The sequence below is a fragment of the Petromyzon marinus genome, unplaced genomic scaffold (assembly GCF_048934315.1).
Source record: "Petromyzon marinus isolate PM22_M1 ecotype Great Lakes invasive population unplaced genomic scaffold, UKy_Petmar_22M1.pri1.0 PM_G_Scaffold_81, whole genome shotgun sequence".
In the NCBI taxonomy this organism is placed as follows: Eukaryota; Metazoa; Chordata; class Hyperoartia; order Petromyzontiformes; family Petromyzontidae; genus Petromyzon; species Petromyzon marinus.
Genome location: NW_027423037.1, coordinates 178,942 through 202,699, shown reverse-complemented (window position 1 = coordinate 202,699; position 23,758 = coordinate 178,942). Strand labels below are relative to the sequence as shown.

Sequence of the window (23,758 nt, the reverse complement as noted above, 5' to 3'; positions counted from 1 at the left end):
GTCAATCCACTGCTGGATGAAGCCCTCCCCCACATTGCACAGAGGAAACAAGAAACACAAACTCACACGGTTCCCGGCATGCGTTTGTTTGTCCTCGGAAATGTTCACCGAGCGATGATTTTGCGTTTCGAGCGGCGCTCACGAGGCGGCGTTTGACTTCGCGCGGTGAACTTTGCCCGTGATGACGTCACTGGGCACGACAGGAGAGGTCGGCGCTGACTTTTAGCGCCGTTTTTTTTCTCCCCATCCAATAGTCCATGAGACGCTTCAAAATGAGACCGTTTTGCCGGTATCAAAGTATGACAAAATAAGAATAGATTTGATCCTTTTTTGGCAACAAAACGGGTGTTTAGATGTTCAAACACCAAACAGAAACCTTCTTCAATGAATCTTAAGATCTGTTTTATTGCCAGAAAGGATACAACCTATTCTTATTTTTCCATAGCCCATGAGATGTCTCCTTTGTCGGTACCACGTGAGGTGGCCTAAATTGAGCAGTTGCAATTTCTCTACGTGGCCAGGGATAAACAAATTCAATGAGTGAGACTATCAAGTAATTTACTTTCATTTTCCATTCAAATAAATGGGTACGACTAAAGTTTTGCTAACTTAGGTGGTACCGAGTTCTGCTCTGGACCATGAGTGGGCCATTTAATCAACTGTGGCCAGTTTTCAACATTGTATGGTCCCTAACAGCAACAGAGCTGTTGTATTACAATTGTGTTCATATTGGATCATCTTTACAACAGAGCAGACATGCAGACAGATCTTAATGCTTAATGCTTTCAAACCCTCGTTGTTGAAATGTGAGTTTACTTGCAAATGGAATCACAGTCCCAAATCATGACCGCAGAATGGTTGGAGCGAGTTGTTGGGGAGGGTGGTGGGTCGGGGGTTGAATTGCCATCATCAAAGCAGCACACGCCCCACCTTATGAACCACACAGAGTAATCATGCGAGCCAGACGTATAGAAATGAGTATTGTTGTTAGTGTAGCGTTCACCAAAACGATCCAGGATATGTTTTATTTGGTCACGCCATTCATATTCAGATATTAATTTTGCTTGTGTTTCAGAGTGGGCCGATTCATCTTTGATCTCATGAAGATGCGAAATCGCAAATAGGTTTTGATCAAATTGCTAAAAGGATACAATTTTTAAATGGATATTTGAAATCAATGGAGTGCATGTTTTACAATTCACGCAGCTCAACGACGAAATAAATAATATCGCATGGTTTTAATTAAGTAAAATATTTTATATATCAGAATTTATAAATTTGTGTCATGAATTAGGGTGATGAATTTTGCTTTGACCATCTCTTAAATAACCGCATTTATAATTAGAGCTGGGGTATCATCATATTTCTTAAGTCGTTGATCACTCAACCAAATATATCGGTTTCATTACTCGACAAATTGGATAACAATTAGTTTTTAAAAATTTGTCCGCATATGTGCCACTGGATGGGAGGTTATGGGTGCGGCATAATCAGTTGTATTATGCTGGGCGTGGCTTGTAGGGGGTTTCCTACCTTCGAGAAGCGTGACGCTGAAATGGTCGCTGTTTATTAATCCACCCGAGTTACTGACCACGCGTTCCTCTGGTTAAGGAACCTTCACGCAAACTGCGGTCATCCTCGCAGTGCCTTTTGGCTCAGTCACCGAACAAAGACGGTCACTGTATCGCACGCTGTCAGATGTGTTTCTGCAGCCGCCTGGAATACTTTTTATTACCATATTAGGAAGCCACTGGAGCTATACACATTCACATCTAGATTTAAAACTCATTTCTTTAGAACTGCTTTTTGTGTTCTTAGCTCTTTCGGTAAAGTCACGTTGAAGGGAAACAATAAAGTAATAAAATATATAAAAATAAAAATTCTCACGACGTTTCGACCATAACACAAACGGTCATCATGATTTTTATTGTTTTATATATTTTTTATTATTTTATTGTTTCCCTTCAACGTGACTTTACCGAAAGAGCTAAGAATATGAATTACTGCAGTCACGAAAGCTTTAAATTAAAATTTAACTGCTTTGTGTTTAGTCTTTCGTCCTTCCCCCACATCTCTGATTGGCACGGTTAACTACCGTACAGCGCGAAAGAAGTTCAACAACATACATGCACACAAAAGTTATAAGTTTGGTCAATTCACTTAATCGCCTAATCATATCAGCTCCTAGCTATACTGCACTCTTTGTAGGTGAGTAGGTCGGTAGCTGCGCTACTGTTGTGACATTGCCTACACGATTAACTCTGCGGTGGCGAATAGCGCGAGTGGTGTGTGTGTGTGTGTGTGATAATTATACATGACGACAGTGGTGTAGCTTGTACAGAATAAGTTAACACGATTTTTAATTTAGAGAGCATCTACATGCAACCGAATCTCACGACGCTATACCACAACAGACGCGTGCACCTAACCGGTAACAACGAGGCGTGATACTTGTCCGGTATTTTAAGAGAGAGACGGCCATAGGCAGAGAAGAGGAGGAAATGTATTCAGTTTGGACGTGGACAGATGGTTGAGGGAAGTAAGTTCCAGATCTTGGAGGCAGCAAGAGGAGAAGGCGAGGCAAATGACGAATCGAGGGTTGACCTCTACACAAGGAGAAGGTCAACTCGCCGCTTCGATCAGAAAGCTTCGGCTCCTGCAGCGCAGAGCGCACGGAGGCGGTGCCTGGTGTAAGAGGGGAGATGAGGCTTGCACGTTGGAACCGCCGACAGTTCAATCTACATTCAGAGACGTTCAATTTGTGTACAGGATACATCACGTGAGAGCCCGGAGTGCAGCGGAGGGGGGCGAGGCTGATTCATTCGGCCTCAGAGGAACGCCGTGACCCTCAACCGGTCCGTCATCAGCCTCAGCCGTGGTCTATCCGCTGCGGGGTGAAGGGCACCCCCCTCGTGAGTCGCTCACGGTACTGCAAGGGCCACGTTACACTTCGCTCCTGCGTCATGAAGCGATCCCGTAGCTCCGTCTCTACACGAGTTGGGCCAGACGTGGGCAAAAGACGGCCCGTTGGGCTTCTTAATTTGGCCTGCCGAACTTGTCCATATATTATTATTGTTGTTGTTGTTAAATTAAATTTGACCTTTCTCCTGTAATGCCCCCGTTTCCCAGATTAGACGGCGCACTTTGACCGGGAGTGCGGTAATTGTTTTGGGCGCAGGCCTCAGACGTTTTCGTGATGTCTGATCAGTCACGTTATGACACGTTTTTGAATGGTTCATGTTCGTGCAATTTGTTAAAATTGCCTTGCAAATAAACGCTTTGCTACCTTTTAAAGGCCAATTCCTTTCAAGTAAAGATTTTTGACACCGTCATTTATATTAGTTCACACAAACGCTCCATCCACCACCATCACCACCAACATCACCACCACCAGCATCACCACCACCATCACCACCACCAGCATCACCACCACCACCACCACCATCACCACCACCAACAGCACCATCACCACCACCAACATCACCATCACCACCACCAACATCACCACCACAAACATCACCATCACCAACATCACTACCACCACCAACAGCACCATCACCACCACCAACATCACCATCACCACCACCAACATCACCACCACCAACATCACCACCACCAACATCACCACCACCAACATCACCACCACCACCAACATCACCACCAACATCACCACCACCATCACCACCACCAATATCACCACCAACATCCCCACCACCACCAACATCACCACCACCATCACCACCACCAATATCACCACCACCAACATCACCACCAACATCCCCACCACCACCATCACCACCAACATCACCACCACCAACATCACCACCACCAACACCACCACCACCAACATCCCCACCACCACCAACATCACCACCAACATCACCACCACCATCACCACCACCAACATCACCACCAACATCCCCACCACCACCAACATCACCACCAACATCACCACCACCAACATCACCACCAACATCACCACCACCACCAACATCACCACCACCAACACCACCACCACCAACATCACCACCACCATCACCACCACCAACATCACCGCCAACATCCCCACCACCACCAACATCACCACCACCAACATCACCACCAACATCACCACCACCACCACCAACATCACCACCACCACCAACACCACCACCAACATCACCATCACCACCACCAACATCACCACCAACATCACCATCACCACCAACATCACCACCACCAACATCACCACCAACATCACCACCACCACCAACATCACCACCACCAACAGCACCATCACCACCACCAACATCACCACCACTAACATCCCCACCACCACCAACATCACCACCACCAACATCACCACCAACATCACCACCACCATCACCACCACCAACATCCCCACCACCACCAACATCACCACCACCATCACCAATATCACCACCACCAACATCACCACCAACATCCCCACCACCACCAACATCACCACCAACATCACGACCACCAACATCACCACCGTCACCACCACCACCAACATCACCACCACCACCAACACCACCACCACCAACATCACCACAAACATCACCATCACCAACATCACCACCACCACCACCAACAGCGCCATCACCACCACCAACATCACCATCACCACCACCAACATCACCACCACCAACAGCACCATCACCACCACCAACATCACCACCACCAACATCACCACCACCACCAACATCACCACCACAAACATCACCATCACCAACATCACCACCACCACCAACAGCACCATCACCACCACCAACATCACCATCACCACCACCAACATCACCACCACCACCAACATCACCACCACTAACATCCCCACCACCACCATCACCACCAACATCACCACCACCACCAACATCACCACCACAAACATCACCATCACCAACATCACCACCACCACCAACAGCACCATCACCACCACCAACATCCCCACCACCACCAACATCACCACCACCAACATCACCACCACCAACATCACCACCACCACCAACATCACCACCACCACCAACACCACCACCACCAACATCACCACCACCACCACCAACATCACCGCCAACATCCCCACCACCACCAACATCACCACCACCAACATCACCACCAACATCACCACCACCACCACCAACATCACCACCACCACCACCAACACCACCACCAACATCACCACCACCATCACCACCACCAACATCACCACCAACATCACCATCACCACCAACATCACCACCACCAACATCACCACCAACATCACCACCACCACCAACATCACCACCACCAACAGCACCATCACCACCACCAACATCACCACCACTAACATCCCCACCACCTCCAACATCACCACCACCACCACCAACATCACCACCAACATCACCACCACCATCACCACCACCAACATCCCCACCACCACCAACATCACCACCACCATCACCAATATCACCACCACCAACATCACCACCAACATCCCCACCACCACCAACATCACCACCAACATCACCACCACCAACATCACCACCGTCACCACCACCACCAACATCACCACCACCACCAACACCACCACCACCAACATCACCACAAACATCACCATCACCAACATCACCACCACCACCACCAACAGCGCCATCACCACCACCAACATCACCATCACCACCACCAACATCACCACCACCAACAGCACCATCACCACCACCAACATCACCACCACCAACATCACCACCACCACCAACATCACCACCACAAACATCACCATCACCAACATCACCACCACCACCAACAGCACCATCACCACCACCAACATCACCATCACCACCACCAACATCACCACCAACATCACCACCACTAACATCCCCACCACCACCATCACCACCAACATCACCACCACCACCAACATCACCACCACAAACATCACCATCACCAACATCACCACCACCAACAGCACCATCACCACCACCAACATCACCATCACCACCACCACCATCACCACCACCACCACCACCAACATCACCACCACTAACATCCCCACCACCACCATCACCACCACCACCAACATCACCACCACCAACAGCACCATCACCACCACCATCACCACCACCAACATCACCACCACCAACAGCACCATCACCACCACCAACATCACCACCACCAACATCACCACCACCAACATCACCACCAACATCCCCACCACCACCAACATTACCACCACCATCACCACCACCAACATCACCACCAACATCCCCACCACCACCAACATCACCACCACCATCACCACCACCAACATCACCCCCACCAACATCACCACCAACATCCCCACCACCACCATCACCACCAACATCACCACCACCACCAACATCACCACCACCACCACCAACATCACCACCAACATCACCACCAACATCACCACCACCATCACCACCACCAACATCACCACCAACATCATCACCATCACCACCACCAACATCACCACCAACATCACCACCATCACCACCACCATCATCACCACCACCAACATCACCACCATCACCACCACCACCAACATCACCACCACCACCACCAACATCACCACCACAAACATCACCACCACCATCACCACCACCAACATCACCACCATCACCACCACCAACATCACCACCACCACCACCATCATCACCACAAACATCACCACCACCATCACCACCACCAACATCACCACCATCACCACCACCACCACCATCACCACCACCACCACCATCATCACCACCAACATCATCACCACCACCATCACCACCACCAACATCACCACCAACATCACCACCACCACCACCAACATCACCACCACCAACACCACCACCAACATCACCACCACCATCACCACCACCAACATCACCACCAACATCACCATCACCACCAACATCACCACCACCAACATCACCACCAACATCACCACCACCACCAACATCACCACCACCAACAGCACCATCACCACCACCAACATCACCACCACTAACATCCCCACCACCTCCAACATCACCACCACCACCACCAACATCACCACCAACATCACCACCACCATCACCACCACCAACATCCCCACCACCACCAACATCACCACCACCATCACCAATATCACCACCACCAACATCACCACCAACATCCCCACCACCACCAACATCACCACCAACATCACCACCAACAACATCACCACCGTCACCACCACCACCAACATCACCACCACCACCAACACCACCACCACCAACATCACCACAAACATCACCATCACCAACATCACCACCACCACCACCAACAGCGCCATCACCACCACCAACATCACCATCACCACCACCAACATCACCACCACCAACAGCACCATCACCACCACCAACATCACCACCACCAACATCACCACCACCACCAACATCACCACCACAAACATCACCATCACCAACATCACCACCACCACCAACAGCACCATCACCACCACCAACATCACCATCACCACCACCAACATCACCACCAACATCACCACCACTAACATCCCCACCACCACCATCACCACCAACATCACCACCACCACCAACATCACCACCACAAACATCACCATCACCAACATCACCACCACCAACAGCACCATCACCACCACCAACATCACCATCACCACCACCACCATCACCACCACCACCACCAACATCACCACCACTAACATCCCCACCACCACCATCACCACCACCACCAACATCACCACCACCAACAGCACCATCACCACCACCATCACCACCACCAACATCACCACCACCAACAGCACCATCACCACCACCAACATCACCACCACCAACATCACCACCACCAACATCACCACCAACATCCCCACCACCACCAACATTACCACCACCATCACCACCACCAACATCACCACCAACATCCCCACCACCACCAACATCACCACCACCATCACCACCACCAACATCACCCCCACCAACATCACCACCAACATCCCCACCACCACCAACATCACCACCAACATCACCACCACCACCAACATCACCACCACCACCACCAACATCACCACCAACATCACCACCAACATCACCACCACCATCACCACCACCAACATCACCACCAACATCATCACCATCACCACCACCAACATCACCACCAACATCACCACCATCACCACCACCATCATCACCACCACCAACATCACCACCATCACCACCACCACCAACATCACCACCACCACCACCACCAACATCACCACCACAAACATCACCACCACCATCACCACCACCAACATCACCACCATCACCACCACCAACATCACCACCACCACCACCATCATCACCACAAACATCACCACCACCATCACCACCACCAACATCACCACCATCACCACCACCACCATCACCACCACCACCACCATCATCACCACCAACATCATCACCACCACCATCACCACCACCAACATCACCACCAACACCACCAACATCACCACCACCAACATCATCACCACCACCAACATCACCACCACCATCACCACCAACATCACCACCATCACCACCACCACCATCACCACCACCACCACCATCATCACCACCAACATCATCACCACCACCATCACCACCATCAAAGACAAACTAGAGAGATGCCCCCCCCCCCCCACCGTACGAGCCCTGGAACGAGACCCTTGGGGGGCGAGCCGCTGTTCAGTCTCCAGCAGCAGCAGCAGCCGCCGCGTGGCGCACGATGGGGTGACCAAGCGCCTGAGCGCGCGGCCGCCTTTGTCTCCCCAGCGAGCCCCAGGCGGCCCACATCGCCACCCTGGGCCGGGTGAGCAATCTAGCCGAGACCGGCGACACTCCCGGGGACCAGGCCTCACTACGGCACTTACCGGCGCAAAGCTCCGTAGGTGTCTGGGGGAGGGGGGGAGGGGTCTTGATGAGGTTACACATGAAACTATTTCCTAGTGCGGTGGTGGAAGAGGAGGTCGCTTATGTCTGACGTTCCGTGTCGCTGCCACGGACGGGTGACTTGCGCGCGTGCCTGTGATCACGTCAGAGGCCTTATCTTGACGCTTTCAGAAAACGTAGCGCGGATAGGCGATCACGTGGGGGCGAGCGAGGCTCAGATTCCGTAGATCTGATAAGCACTGCCCGTAGACTCAGCACTGCCCATCGACTCATCACTGCCCATTCACTAGGAGAAAACCCCAATAAGCTGAAATAGAAACAGAATAAACTTAGAGAGAAACCCGCGAAACGTAAAAAGCTATTGAATGCATGGCTGTGTGTGCTGCTTTGCATTGTCGTAGCTACGTATGCAGTCTGCAAGTTTTTTTTAATGTGGGCACGTGCAAATATTGTCTGGGTACATGAAAATATTTCTTTGAAAATGTGTCCTAGACAATAAATGTGTCCTAGACACTATATTTGTAAGTGTGTGAGTTAATAAAAGTAGAATTGAAACATAAGCACAATGTAGATTTGTATATTGTAGGGTAGAAATGTATTTATGATCGAATATAGGTTTAATACAATGTATATTCATCATAAAGGTTTTTGGGTTAGATCGCGTTATTTATAAATGTGTCGTAACCCTCCACCACCCGACACGGCCAATCAGCAAAAAAAAGTGTCACTATGACAAAAGACAAATAGTTCACTATTTTAGCCCACCGGTGTGTTGAAGAGTGAATCCACAACATTTACAGTTTGAGTACGACGTTTCGCTGGTAATTACATCCGCATCAACGGGCAATTCGCCAGAATGGTAAAGCCCTCACTTGCTCCCGGTTTTATATAGAGCAGCATGGTGACGTCATCACTTAACTCATATCAGGGGCAGTGATTAGAGGCGGAGGGGGGTATTGTAATTATATAATCGATTGGTAATCAGTCAATGGTTTTGATTAGTAATGAGTTGTAGATTAGTAATTAGTTGTAATGTGTGTTATTGTGATTATATGCTACGTTAGTAATCCGTTAATTAGTATGTGTTTCCCCAATAAGGAATTGTAATATGTATGATTTAATAATACGCTTCCAAGCCGCACTAAGCCTGTAGCTGTCAGAGCGATTAAAATTATTTCTATTCCTCTCAATTTCAATGGATTTTCTAATTAGTCTTTGCCAGTAATAATTCGTTTTACACAACACTTCAACGTTATCAAAATCAATTGAGTGTCCTTGTTGACAAGCATGTTCTGCCACTGCCGACAGTTGTTTGAGATAATTTAATATTTCTTTGATGTTCTTTTAGTCTTATGCTGATGTTACGTCCCGTCTGTCTAATATAGCATCTGCCACATAAACAATTAATCCGATATACACCTTCTGTTGATAATTTAGGTAATGCGTCTTTAGTGCAAGATACTAGTTTTTGAATTTTGTGTACTGTACCAAATCTTACTGTAATGTTTTGTTTTTGCAAAACACGGGCTAATTTGTCAGCTACTCCTAAGATATATGGAATTTTTTATTGTTTTAACAATCTGGTCGCTTTCAGCAGTATTGCTTTGCGATCGTGATTTGGCATTCAGTGCTGTTAATTTGAGCATTATTGTAGTCATTCTGTCGTAGTGCGTCTTTAACGTGTTTAATCTCTCTCACTAGACTCTCACCATCAGACACTGTTTTAGCCCGATGTATGAGCGTCTTGATAAGAGAGGATTTCTGAGCTGGATGATGATGATGCGATTCTGCATTCAGATAGGCATCAGTGTGCGTTTGCTTTCTGTAAACGCTGTGTTATTTTACCGTTTAGGCCATGTCCAAGCGTCTTATCACGAGATCAAACCGGTCCGAGATTACGCCAACCTTGCTAATCGAAGGTGCGATATCTCAACACGTGTATGTGTGTGCATACATCAAGGCCGTAGCCATGGAGAAAAAAAATAATCTAAATTTTAAAACGAATTTCCTGCTTAAAAATATTTTTTAAAAATTCACTAACACTAGTGTGGATCTAAACGCGATTCCGTAGTTTCGATTCATTCCCCGACTCGTTCCATCAGAATCGATATTCACCTTCACCGTAAAAAAATTAGATTCTCTCCAATCTAAGAACGCATTGACAAACGATTCATAGAATCGATCATCGATGCCTACCGCCCTCTTTGTTGAACAGCGGCTAAATCGTATTGAGCTATAATTAGGAATCGAATCGGCTATGATGCGATCTGCGCAGCTTAGCCAATAGGAGCGCACGTTGCTCAGAGGCACCGTCCAATCGGAGGAGGCGATGGTTTGGGGTGGCTGGGTGCCACTTGGACCAATCAGGAGGGCTTCAGGTTGTTCCTTCCACCCGCAACACGACGTGCACCTAGCCTGGCACCGGCTTCACTGCTACACGGATACATCACTACAGCAGGTGTACCTAGCCTGGCACCGGCTTCACTGCTTCACTGCTACATCACTAAAGCAGGTGCACCTAGCCTGGCACCGGCTTCACTGCTACACGGATACATCACTACAGCAGGTGCACCTAGCCTGGCACCGGCTTCACTGCTACACGTATACATCACTAGTGTATAGTAATGTGTAGTGTATAGTAATGTATAGTGTGTAGTGTATAGTAATGTGTAGTGTAGTGTGTAGTGTATAGTAATGTGTAGTGTAGTGTGTAGTGTATAGTAATGGATAGTGTATAGTAATGTATAGTGTAGTGTGTAGTGTATAGTAATGTATAGTGTAGTGTATGGTAATGTGTAGTGTATAGTAATGTATAGTGTGTAGTGTATAGTAATGTATAGTGTAGTGTATAGTGTATGGTAATGTGTAGTGTATAGTAATGTATAGTGTAGTGTATAGTAATGTATAGTGTATAGTAATGTATAGTGTAGTGTGTAGTGTATAGTAAGGTATAGTGTAGTGTGTAGTATATGGTAATGTATAGTGTAGTGTATATTAATGTATAGTGTAGTGTATAGTGTAGTGTGTAGTGTATAGTAATGTATAGTAATGGCTAGTGTATAGTAATTTATAGTGTATAGTAATGCATAGTGTAGTGTGTAGTGTATATTAATGTATAGTGTAGTGTATAGTAATGTATAGTGTAGTGTGTAGTGTATAGTAATGTATAGTGTAGTGTGTAGTGTATAGTAATGTGTAGTGTATAGTAATGTATAGTGTAGTGTGTTGTGTAGTGTATAGTAATGTATAGTGTAGTGTGTAGTGTATATTAATGTATAGTGTAGTGTGTAGTGTATAGTAATGTGTAGTGTATAGTAATGTATAGTAATGGATAGTGTATAGTAATGTATAGTGTGTAGTGTATATTAATGTATAGTGTAGTGTGTAGTGTACAGTAATGTGTAGTGTATAGTAATGTATAGTGTACTGTGTAGTGTATAGTAATGTATAGTGTAGTGTGTAGTGTATAGTAATGTATAGTGTAGTGTGTAGTGTATAGTAATGTGTAGTGTATAGTAATGTATAGTGTAGTGTGTAATGTATGGTAATGTGTAGTGTATAGTAATGTATAGTGTAGTGTGTAGTGTATATTAATGTATAGTGTAGTGTGTAGTGTATAGTAATGTGTAGTGTATAGTAATGTATAGTAATGGATAGTGTATAGTAATGTATAGTGTGTAGTGTATATTAATGTATAGTGTAGTGTGTAGTGTACAGTAATGTGTAGTGTATAGTAATGTATAGTGTACTGTGTAGTGTATAGTAATGTATAGTGTAGTGTGTAGTGTATAGTAATGTGTAGTGTATAGTAATGTATAGTGTAGTGTATATTAATGTATAGTGTAGTGTATAGTAATGTATAGTGTAGTGTGTAGGGTATAGTAATGTATAGTGTAGTGTATAGTGTAGTGTGCCTGCCACTGTATATTTGGCGTTTGCGTGTCTCTCTCATCACCATGGTGGCTAGGAGATGTTGACTACCTCGCCTGGTCTACAGGACGTCGTGGGTTCGACCCCGACGCCTGCTGCTGCTGTATATTTGTGTCTCTCTCCCCATGGTCGGGTGGATTTTTCTAATCCACATTTAGAATCAACATCGATGACCCGTTTAGAGTATTTGACTGCCGCTATAAATGTCCACGTGATGATGATGATGACGACGCTTCGCCACTCAGTTGAGCTGTCGTCTGTGATGGTCGGGTCGCTTCTGAAAAAGTGGTACACAGCAGCTCAGTTGGCTGTACACAGGCGGCACCCTGGTACCACCCGGTGTGCCACCCGGTGTGCCACCAGTGTGCCACCAGTGTGCCACCCGGGTGCCATCAGTGTGCCACCCCGGTGCCACCAGTGTGCCACCAGTGTGCCACACTGGTACCACCCAGTGTGCCACCAGTGTGCCACCAGTGTGCCACACTGGTACCACCCTGTGTGCCACCAGTGTGCCACCCGGGTGCTGCCCAGTGTGCCACCTGGGTGCTGCCCAGTGTGCCACCCGGGTACTGCTGCAGCACTGGACGGTGCGCTCCGCGATTGGTTTGTTATTTTCGCTGTTCAATGGTGGTGGGTTTTTTACATTTTATTTTTAACAACCTTGGACCTTATTGCTTTTTTTATATATTTGTAGTCACCAAATCATGGGGGTTTTGATAACAAAAAGGGATATGCACCGGGGGGCGTCCCATGCCTATCCCCAGAGTCACACGAGGACACGCTGCACAGCAATAACAAACAACCCCTCTAATGCCCGATGATGCTGGATGTAATTTCCAGTGAAACGTCGTATTAAAAAAAATGTGTAAATGTTGTGGATTCACTCTTCAACACACCGGTGGGCTAAAGTAGTGAGCTATTTTGTCTTTTGTCAACGTGACACTTTTTTTGCTGATTGGCCGTGTCGGGTGGTGGAGGGTTATGACACCCACCCATCATCCACTCACCCACTTACACACCCACTCACTCACCCACTCACTCAGCCACTCACCCACTCACTCACCCACTCACTCAGCCACCCATCCACCCATTCACTCAGCCACCCCACCCACTCACTCACCCACCCACTCACTCACTTACCCACTCACTCACTCACCCACTCACTCAACCACTCACTCACTCAACCACTCACTCACTCAACCACCCACTCACTCACTCAACCACTCACTCAACCACCCACTCACTTACTCATTCACCCATCATCCACTCACCCACCCACTCACTCACCCACTCAACTACCCACCCACTCAATCATCCACTCATCCACGCAGCCACCCACTCACTCACCCACCCACTCACCCACCCACCCATTCACTCACCCACCCACTCAGTCACTCACCCACCCACCCACTCGCCCACCCATCCACCCACTCACCCACCCACCCAGTCACTCACCCACCTAGTCACTCACCCACCCACTCAGTCACTCACTCACCCACTCACTGACACCCACTCACTCACCCACTCACTCACCCACTCACTCAATCACTCACCCACTCAATCACCCACTCACTCATTCACCCACTCACACCCACTCACTCACCCACTCACTCACCCACTCATTCACCCACTCACTCACTCACGCTCACTCACCCACTCACTCACCCGTTCACTCACTCACCCACTCACGCTCACTCACCCACTCACTCATCCGTTCACTCACTCACCCACTCACTCACCCACTCATTCATTCACCCACTCACTCACGCTCACTCGCTCACTCACTCACGCTCACTCACTCACTCACCCACTCACTCGCCCACTCACCGACCTCCACTCAGGAGCAGGCCGCGTGTGTCGGGGTAGAGTGTGGACACTCACAACCTCTCCCAAGGCACCTGGCCCGTGTGGAGAAGTAGGCTAAGTTTACCCACTAAGAGGGCCTCTCTTAAGAGTTCCTTCTGCTTGAGCAAATAACGTGGTGATGCTGCGCTGTCAGTGGTGCACAAATAGCAAAACGACTCACCACCGCACGAGTCAATAATAGTGATTTCTCATGGTAAAAACAATGCACGTGACAGGTGGTTACGCCAATGGTCTCTCTTCATAGCACTTCGTTGTGATTGAAGCTTCCGGTCAAAGTCTCCTCCGCCAGCCATGAGTGGTCTGAGCAAGCAATTGCAGGGGCTGCGCCTCTACACACACACACAGATCCCCCGTGTAGCCCTGACAGACTACCGGGGGTATTGTTAGCGAGCGCCTATTAAGGCCGACACGGCACACCGTGGCCAACGCCACGCGCCCGTCCGCCTTTGTCTCCCCAATCGCGACGTTTACTACGCACAGGCACCCAGGGTGCTCATTTGAGGCCGAGTCGACCTAGGGGAGTCCCAGGACCGGTTCAGAATAATCGTCACTGACGGTGTTGTCCGTGAGCGGGAATCGAACTCGGGTGGGCCGGGGTCGTGGAGTGACTCGCTGACCACCGCTCCTCCCCCCCACCCACCCACTCACGCGCACGCGCGCGCATTCTGCACGAGGCGGCCACTGATTGGTCCCCCCAAGAGGGGGCCGTCCTCAAGGCCACTCCCCCACCCCCCACGTGGTCCTGTAGACCACGTGACACGCCTCGAGGGCCTTCACTCCGTCAGTAGCACTCGGCAACGCTGGTAAGCGCCGCAACACTTTTATACATTTATTATTAACTTATATTTATTATTAACTTATATTTATCATTAACTTATATTTATCATTAACTTATATACATTTATTATTAACTTGTATACATTTAAAATGAACTCTACATCACTGACATCGATTAAACAACACTCGGTGATTGGTGACTGCGGCTGCCTTAGAGAGCCCGAGGTGTTATCGTCGATTGTTTAATGATATAAACAAAAACTTTGTAATAATTAAGGTCTAAAATGTTAAAAGTTACAAGTGTAGGGGACTGTGTCCAATGAACGTCTTGCGAGCTTTTAGACGTTAACTTTGCCGTTGGGGGTTTTCCCGCCTTTTTTGCGCGGGGAAATCAAATGGGCGTAACAAGATGTGGTTATTAACAATAATTATTACAGTACTACTAATACTGTATTCATCGCTTCTTTTATCGATCCAAATCGGAATGACATCGACGCGACCGAGTTGGAAGGTGGCTTTAGAGCGTTTTGGTGAGAAAAGTGCGATGTTATGTAATAGTCGATAACGCCTTGTTAATAATACCAACAACAACAACGTACAGTGGTACCTCGGTACGCGTCGTTAAATCGTTCCAGAAGGTAGGAGGACTTATACCCAAAATGACGAACACCAAACGCAATTTTTCCCCATAAGAAATAAAGTGAAAGGAAATAATCCGTTCCAGAGTGTAAGAAATTATATTTTATATGGCATATTATACATTAGTGGAGTTGTATAATATAATGTAGACTCTACTTTTGATTTAAAGCTTTCGTGACTGCAGTAATTCATATTCTTAGCTCTTTCGGTAAAGTCACGTTGAAGGGAAACAATATATAAAACAATATAGTTTTATATATTTTATTGTTTCCCTTCAACGTGACTTTACCGAAAGAGCTAAGAATATAGACTCTACTTATTACTAAAATGCATACATACATTAAAATAAATGCATAAATAAAAATAAAATTTAACGTCACTTTACCTCGCTGAGAGGAGTTGATAGCCTACGAGGATGGTGGTGAGGGGGAGGAGCAGGAGGAGATGTTATTCTTTGGAAGGAGATTCCCCTTCCATTAAAACTTCAGCAAGCTGAAATTCTGAGGGTTTTTTTCTCTTTTCTGTCTTTTTTCTTGACTTGGACCTGGTTGAAGCTCACCAGGTTTGAGTTGTACTAAAAACCTGTCCATTGACGTTTGTTTTTGCCTTCTTCTAAGAACGTTCCTGAAGTGTGACATTGTCTGGTCATTCCACACAATACTCTTACGGCCTTGTTAGAGCTTTATTGGGGTGGTATTTTTCTTGCAAAACTTTGGACTGCCATGCATTTTGCACACATTTGTTTAATAAGTGAAGTAGGGGCTTCCTCTATCTCCTCCTCGCCTGAAGAGAGTGCATCCATCTTCACCTGGTGTTCCTCCCTCTCAAGCTGCCGCAGCTCCTCAGTGGGTACAGCTCTTCCTTGTGCCCCTCCACTAACTCCTCCACATCATCATCACCATTCACCTCCAGGCCCATGGACCTGCCCAGAGAGACAATATCCTCCACAATAGGCACAGCCTCAAAGCCCTCAAAGTCCCTTTCAGTTACGGCTTCTGGCCACAAATTCCTCCAGGCAGAGTTTTTTTACTTGCTTCCTGCCAGGTTTTTGTGTATAAGAGTTATATATATTCTTAGCTCTTTCAGTAAAGTCACGTTGAAGGGAAACAATAAAATATATATAAAACAATAAAAATTCTCACGACGTTTCGACCATAACACAAACGGTCGTCATCAGGTGCGTCGGTTTGCATTAATGTATTTATTTTTAACGGTGTATTTATTTATATAAAACGTCAGCGCCACGCGCAGCGATTTGGCAGTTTATTTAGTGGAGCCACAGCTTGGCTCTGTTCTGAAAAGAGGAGGGGGGAGACGAAAAATTAATGTATGCTGTCTGAAAACCACTGTAAGCGTGAACAATCAATTAAGACCTGAAATGGCTTAGCAATCATTGGAAAGATTTGATTAACTATTTCAGGTCTTAATTGATTGTTCACGCTTACAGTGGCTTTCAGACAGCATACATTAATTTTTCGTTTCCCCCCTCCTCTTTTCAGAACATAGATGGACTAGTCCTTCTAAATAAACTGCCAAATCACTGCGCGTGGCGCTGACGGTTTTTTATAAGTAAATAAATACACCGTTTAAAATAAATTAATGCAAACCGACGCACCTGATGACGACCGTTTGTATTATGGTCGAAACGTCGTGAGAATTTTTATTGTTTTATATTTTTTTTATTATTTTATTGTTTCCCTTCAACGTGACTTTACCGAAAGAGCTAAGAATATGAATTACTGCAGTCACGAAAGCTTTAAATAAAAATTCCCCCTTACCTCTCCACGCAACGCCTCTCACCACCCCCCTCAAACCCCTCACCAAACCCCTCACCAAACCCCTCACCAAACCCCTCCCCTCACCAAACCCCCCTAACCAACCCCTCCCCTCACCAAACCCCTCCCCTCACCAAACCCCTCCCCTCACCAAACCCCTCCCCTCACCAAACCCCTCCCTCACCAAACCCCTCCCCTCACCAAACCCCTCAAACCCCCCTAACCAACCCCTCCCCTCACCAAACCCCTCCCCTCACCAAACCCCTCCCCTCACCAAACCCCCCTAACCAACCCCTCCCCTCACTAAACCCCTCCCTCACCAAAACCCTCCCCTCACCAAACCCCTCACCAAACCCCTCCCTCACCAAACCCCTCACCAAACCCCTCACCTAAGCCGCGCCCCTTCTTCCCGTCGTGCCCTTTTCCGGTGGGTAGGCCACGTGACGCCGTTTTGAACTGTTCAGTTTATTAACTGGGAGACGACTAACGGGCCAGCGGAGCCGGGCGAGCGAGGGGAGTGAGAAGAAGAGGAAGAAGAGGAGGAGGAAGGAGAGGAGGAGAGAGGAGGAGGAAGGAGAGGAGAGTGGCGGCGGCGATGTCGGCGCGGCGCTGCGAGGTGACGGTGCGCGGCGCCGTGAGCCAGCGGAGCCTTGGCGCCCTGGTCTGGGAGATCTTCGCTCACGCCCTGTACCAGCGCGGCCAGCTGCCGCTTCCCTACCCGCAGCTGCTGCACTTCCACAGCCACCTGGTGAGGGGAGTGGTGAGGTGGGGGTGGAGTGTTCAGGGGTGGAGTGTTCAGGGGCGGAGTGTGCAGGGTGGAGTGTGCAGGGTGGAGTGTGCAGGGTGGAGTGTTCAGGGGTGGAGTGTTCAGGGTGGAGTGTTCAGGGGTGGAGTGTGCAGGGTGGAGTGTTCAGGGGTGGAGTCTGCAGGGGTGGAGTGTTCAGGGGTGGAGTCTGCAGGTGGAGTGTGCAGGGTGGAGTGTTCAGGGGTGGAGTGTGCAGGGGTGGGGTGTTCAGGGGTGGAGTGTTCAGGGGTGGAGTGTTCAGGGGTGGAGTGTGCAGGGTGGAGTGTTCAGGGGTGGAGTTTTCAGGAGTGGAGTGTTCAGGGGTGGAGTGTTCAGGGGTGGAATGTGCAGGGTGGAGTGTTCAGGGGTGGAGTGTTCAGGGGTGGAGTGTGCAGGGGTGGAGTGTTCAGGGGTGGAGTGTGCAGGGGTGGAGTGTTCAGGGGTGGAGTGTGCAGGGGTGGAGTGTTCAGGGGTGGAATGTTCAGGGGTGGAGTGTGCAGGGTGGAGTGTTCAGGGGTGGAGTGTGCAGGGTGGAGTGTTCAGGGGTGGAGTCTGCAGGGTGGAGTGTTCAGGGGTGGAGTCTGCAGGGTGGAGTGTTCAGGGGTGGAGTCTGCAGGGGTGGAGTCTGCAGGGGTGGAGTGTTCAGGGGTGGAGTGTTCAGGGGTGGAGTGTGCAGGGTGGAGTGTTCAGGGGTGGAGTCTGCAGGGTGGAGTGTTCAGGGGTGGAGTCTGCAGGGGTGGAGTCTGCAGGGGTGGAGTGTTCAGGGGTGGAGTGTTCAGGGGTGGAGTGTGCAGGGTGGCGTGTTCAGGGGTGGAGTGTGCAGGGGTGGAGTGTTCAGGGGTGGAGTGTGCAGGGGTGGAGTGTTCAGGGGTGGAGTGTGCAGGGGTGGCGTGTTCAGGGGTGGAGTGTGCAGGGGTGGAGTGTTCAGGGGTGGAGTGTGCAGGGGTGGCGTGTTCAGGGGTGGAGTGTGCAGGGGTGGAGTGTGCAGGGGTGGAGTGTGCAGGGGTGTAGGCTTTGAGGGTTCAGCAATTTGGGTTTCGGTGTGTGGGCGCAAGGTCACCGATTGGTTTAGACCTGACCCCGGGTCGTGTGTGGAGGCGGAGCGGCTGTGGACGCGAAGGGTGGACACGAGCGGGCGACATTCGACATGAAATTAAGGTTTTAATAATTTCGGTGATGTTTAAACAGTAATAGAAATCTCCATATATATAAAAGGCAAAGTTGTGATTGTGTGTCTGTTCGAAATGTTTAGTGTACTTCCCGACATGCAACAAACTGGAAATTTGCCATGTGGGTACTTTCCAGACTGTACACTATGCAAAAATTATAAAAATACACTTTCTTATTTTTGGGAGGGGGGTTGGGGAGCTCAATGCATTTATTTTTTGCACGGCAAGTGAGCTGTGATTTCAGTTCTGTCACGTGACCCGCGCATGTGGAAGCGTAACGCATTGTAGTGTAGTGGTTAGCGCGCCGCGCTACAAACCCGGCGACCCGAGTTCGATTCCCGCTCACGGCCACCACGATTATTTGAACCGGTCCTGGGCCTCCCCTAGGTCGACTCAAACGAGTAACTGGTGTGGTGTGTGAACATCGCCACTGGGGAGACAAAGACGGCCGGGCGTCCCGGGCGAAGCCAGGTAGTCAAGCTAGTGAGATTATAAAAAGTAAAGATACATTTTATCATTATGGCCGGTGTCCTTCACGTGTTAGATGACGCTGTACCCATGGAGTACAGTCGCTGAACTACAGCATCTCTTAAGGACTCGTAAATGGGGCGATGGTGGCGAGGTGGCAGTTAAATGTTGGATGTGGTGATAGTCGATGTTGCTGCTGATGTTAAATGTGATGGTGAAGGTGAATGTGATGATGGATAATATGTGCCGGATATAGTGGTGGTGATAGTATGGTGTGACAGGTGACTGTTGCGATGTTTGTGGTAGAGGCCGACCGAAAACGAAACCAGACTGAAAGTTAAAAATTTACTTTCGGCCGAAACCAAAACTATGCCGAAAGAGGCCATTTGCCAACTTTCGGCGCCCAAACCGAATTTCGGTCGGCCTCTAGTTTGTGGTGACGGTGATGGTAGAGGTGGATATATTGACGTGGGACACAACGTAATAATGCTGGACGTGATGTTTATAATATCTGCAATTGCATCTCAGGGCAGCAGTTCTGTTGGTGGCTGAAGACCGTGGCTTTCGTCCTGGTGTGAACGCCTCCCTCCCCTCTTCCCTGCAGGCAGAGGTGCCCCCCAGGTTAAGGCAAGAAGCACGCATGCTGACGGCCCTGCACGAGCTGAGCGGCCACCTGGAGACGCTCTTCTCCCTGTCGCACGTGCCCCGGGTCCTCATCCTGCTAGGGCCGAGCCCCATGTCGCCGCTTGAGCTCTACGAGCTGGACTTCCACGAGCTGGCGCTGGGAGGCAGCGGTGATTCACTGTGCCACGCTCGCTACAGCCGCCACGTGTTTCACTCACTCTTCGTGCAGAATGTGTTTGGCGAGCCGCGCGCTCTGCCTGTCACCTCGGCCACACTGCTGCTGTGGGCGCACAGGGACTGCGGCGTCGACTGGTTCAAGCCCAAGCTCAACTACAAGCCGCCCAACCGCGGGAGGAGGGTCGTCGTCGCGTTTAGCAACAGCCTGGAGGAGCCGCTGGGCACGGCCCTCGGCCAGCCATGCGAGGACGACTGCGTGTGGTTCCAGGCCCCTGTGGCCATCAAGGGCGTCCTGGACAGTGGGTCAGGCCAGGGTTAGAGGGGCTGATGGATGGGACCAGCTAGGCCAAAATTCTAGGGATGCTGCAAATTTTAATATTACTTATTTCAATATTATATCTGAATCTCCTTCCTTATGGTCAATCAAGGCCAACTATTAAAAATTCTGCCGTAAACGTATTCATCCATTAAATTGCCTAGTCTCACGTTTATATTTGGGGCAGTGCGAATTCACGCGCTACGTGGTTTTAATTTCGGAGCCGCAGTTGCACACAGGAGAGTCTCTGATTCGCAACTTGTGCAACTCGCGTGCTTCGTGTGGGTCCGGGTATGTGCTGCCCCGTTCCCATGGCAGTTGGAAGCCAGGGAAGTCGAGCTGGAATATAGTGCTTGCAAGGGTGTCCAGGGTATGGGGACACTTTAGTACATTGTACGATTCAAGGTCTGCAATAACACAATTTTTTTTGTTCCTGGGTAGTGAGTGTTATTTCCTAATTGCTTATGCCTCAAAAGTACAGAAAATGGCTATTATTCCCCACAAACTTTGCTTTTGTGACCAGGAGAATGATATTTAGAAATTATCCTATTTTCCAGAACATTCCAGATAGATTCAGTGCTGAGTAAACTTGTAGTAACTTCTAGAACATTCTGGAACTTTCCAGTAATATAAATAGTAGTATAAATACAGGGGCCTTAAGCCCACCAGTTCAGTTTAGTTCCAGCTGCCTAAGTGGATACATATCTGCATTTTTCTGAGATGGCATCAAGAGGCTGCAAGCATCCGGCAGACGCATTTTGCCATATCTGCGGCCAATTTATCAAGACAAGAGCGAAAAAGTACTCTGTGGAAGCATTACATATACATACACAGATACTCAGCTATTGTGAAAGCCTGGTGGGCCGTTTGCCCATTTCTCCACTAACAAAATTATAAGAGGCTTGCAGAAGTCTAAAGAGTTAAGAAATTGGGGAGTAAATATTTGATATAAAAGGTTCCCGAAAATTGTCGACCCCCCCCCTCAAAAGCAAAGTATGTGCTTTGGTAACAAAGTTTGTGTGGAATAATAGCCATTTTCTCTACTTTATAGGCATAAGCAATTACAAAATAACACTATCCATTTCCAAAATAACATCACATTGTGATAATCTATACTGATTATGGTTTTTAAAATGTTATTTCCTGATTATTTTGTGAGATAAACTTTGTCATAAAAGTTGTCAATTTGTAGCCGTTACCCACAACATTGGTGCTTTGCAAAATGTCATGCAGAGTAATTGAACAGTGCTGGTTTTCATGATAATGTTAATAGTTCATTTATTTAATAGTTTTTGTTTTCATTTTACCGAAAGCATATACATGGTGAATGTTATATGTTGAAAAGTTTTAATGTTTGCAAGACTCATAGGCTAATGCTGGATGAACTGCAGTGGAAAGAGTTTACCGGTCTTTATTGGCACTGGAAGCCATCAAGGGTATAAAGACTGTCAAGGCAGCAGGCATTCGGACATCTGCACTGAACAGTTAAAGAATGTTGCACTAAAAACAAGGGATTGGCTCTTGAGAATGTTAAATTTCTGTGCTCATACCCAAGACACGGAAGACTTGTCACGTTTCCAAAGCCAGGAAAAGACCCATCTGACCCTAAGAGCGTCTGACCAATGGCCTTGTTCTGCTACCTCTTCAAACTTTTTGAGAGACTTATCTTGAAGCAGCAATCACCTATACTGGAGGAACAACTCTTTCCAGAACAATCTGATTTCCAGCCACGCAAGTCCTGCACTGGCCAAGTGCTAAACCTCACCCAGTACATAAGAGACGGTTTCAAGAACAACCAAATTACTGGTGTCGCCTTGGTCAACCTATCAGCAGCATATGCCACTTGTTAACCAGATAATTCTCCTTTCAAAGATCTACAGCCTGACAAAGTACCACCACCGAGTCGGAATAATTCTGTCACTGATTGAATTATTGGAGCAAAATGCAGTGGAATGGACTACCACAAGGAAGTGTTCTGATACCCCTCAAGATCTACACAAAGATCAAACTTTCTACCCACATACAGCTTCATCTATGCCGATAACCTGATAATTGCAACGCAAGCAGGAGACTTCGCCAAAATTGAGCACACCCTGACACCAACCAGCTCTGGCAAAACCCAAGCAAGACAGGTCGGTCATAACGGTGATGTAAAAAAAACGTAAAAGGTCACCGAGAATGACATTCCCCTGACTCGCAGCACCAACTTCATCTACCTTGGAGTGACCCTGGACTGCACACACTCCTTCAAGACCCACGTGTTGTACATGATAGTATACCGTGTGAGGCTATGCAAGGGATAGGTGCCAAATTTGTGGAAGGTGAATAAATGTTTTGACACTGAA

General features: G+C 48.2%; 1 protein-coding gene across 5 annotated transcripts; it reads left to right on the top strand.

The window, feature by feature from the left end:
- The first annotated feature begins 11,294 nt into the window (after positions 1 to 11,294).
- LOC116937265 (MAD2L1-binding protein-like) lies at positions 11,295 to 23,758 on the top strand. Of its 5 annotated transcripts, none has more exons than XM_076062941.1 (4): positions 15,414 to 15,487; positions 16,857 to 16,945; positions 18,311 to 18,623; positions 20,901 to 23,758. In XM_076062941.1, the coding sequence occupies exons 3-4, from the start codon at positions 18,471 to 18,473 to the stop codon at positions 21,414 to 21,416; spliced, it is 669 nt and encodes a 222-aa protein (XP_075919056.1). In that variant the 5' UTR covers positions 15,414 to 15,487; positions 16,857 to 16,945; positions 18,311 to 18,470; the 3' UTR covers positions 21,417 to 23,758. The 5 variants fall into 5 exon arrangements, with proteins under 5 accessions (XP_075919059.1, XP_075919056.1, XP_032800228.2 ...); XM_076062940.1 differs by having other exon boundaries at positions 15,432 to 15,487; positions 16,852 to 16,945; XM_076062942.1 differs by having other exon boundaries at positions 15,432 to 15,487; positions 16,852 to 16,949.

Excerpts from the sequence above, each read along its gene's own strand:
- LOC116937265 (XM_076062944.1), top strand. The coding sequence starts at position 18,471 with ATGTCGGCGCGGCGCTGCGAGGTGACGGTGCGCGGCGCCGTGAGCCAG. Across the intron at positions 18,624-20,900 it reads TGCACTTCCACAGCCACCTG|GCAGAGGTGCCCCCCAGGTT; the intron begins GTGAGGGGAGTG and ends TCTTCCCTGCAG.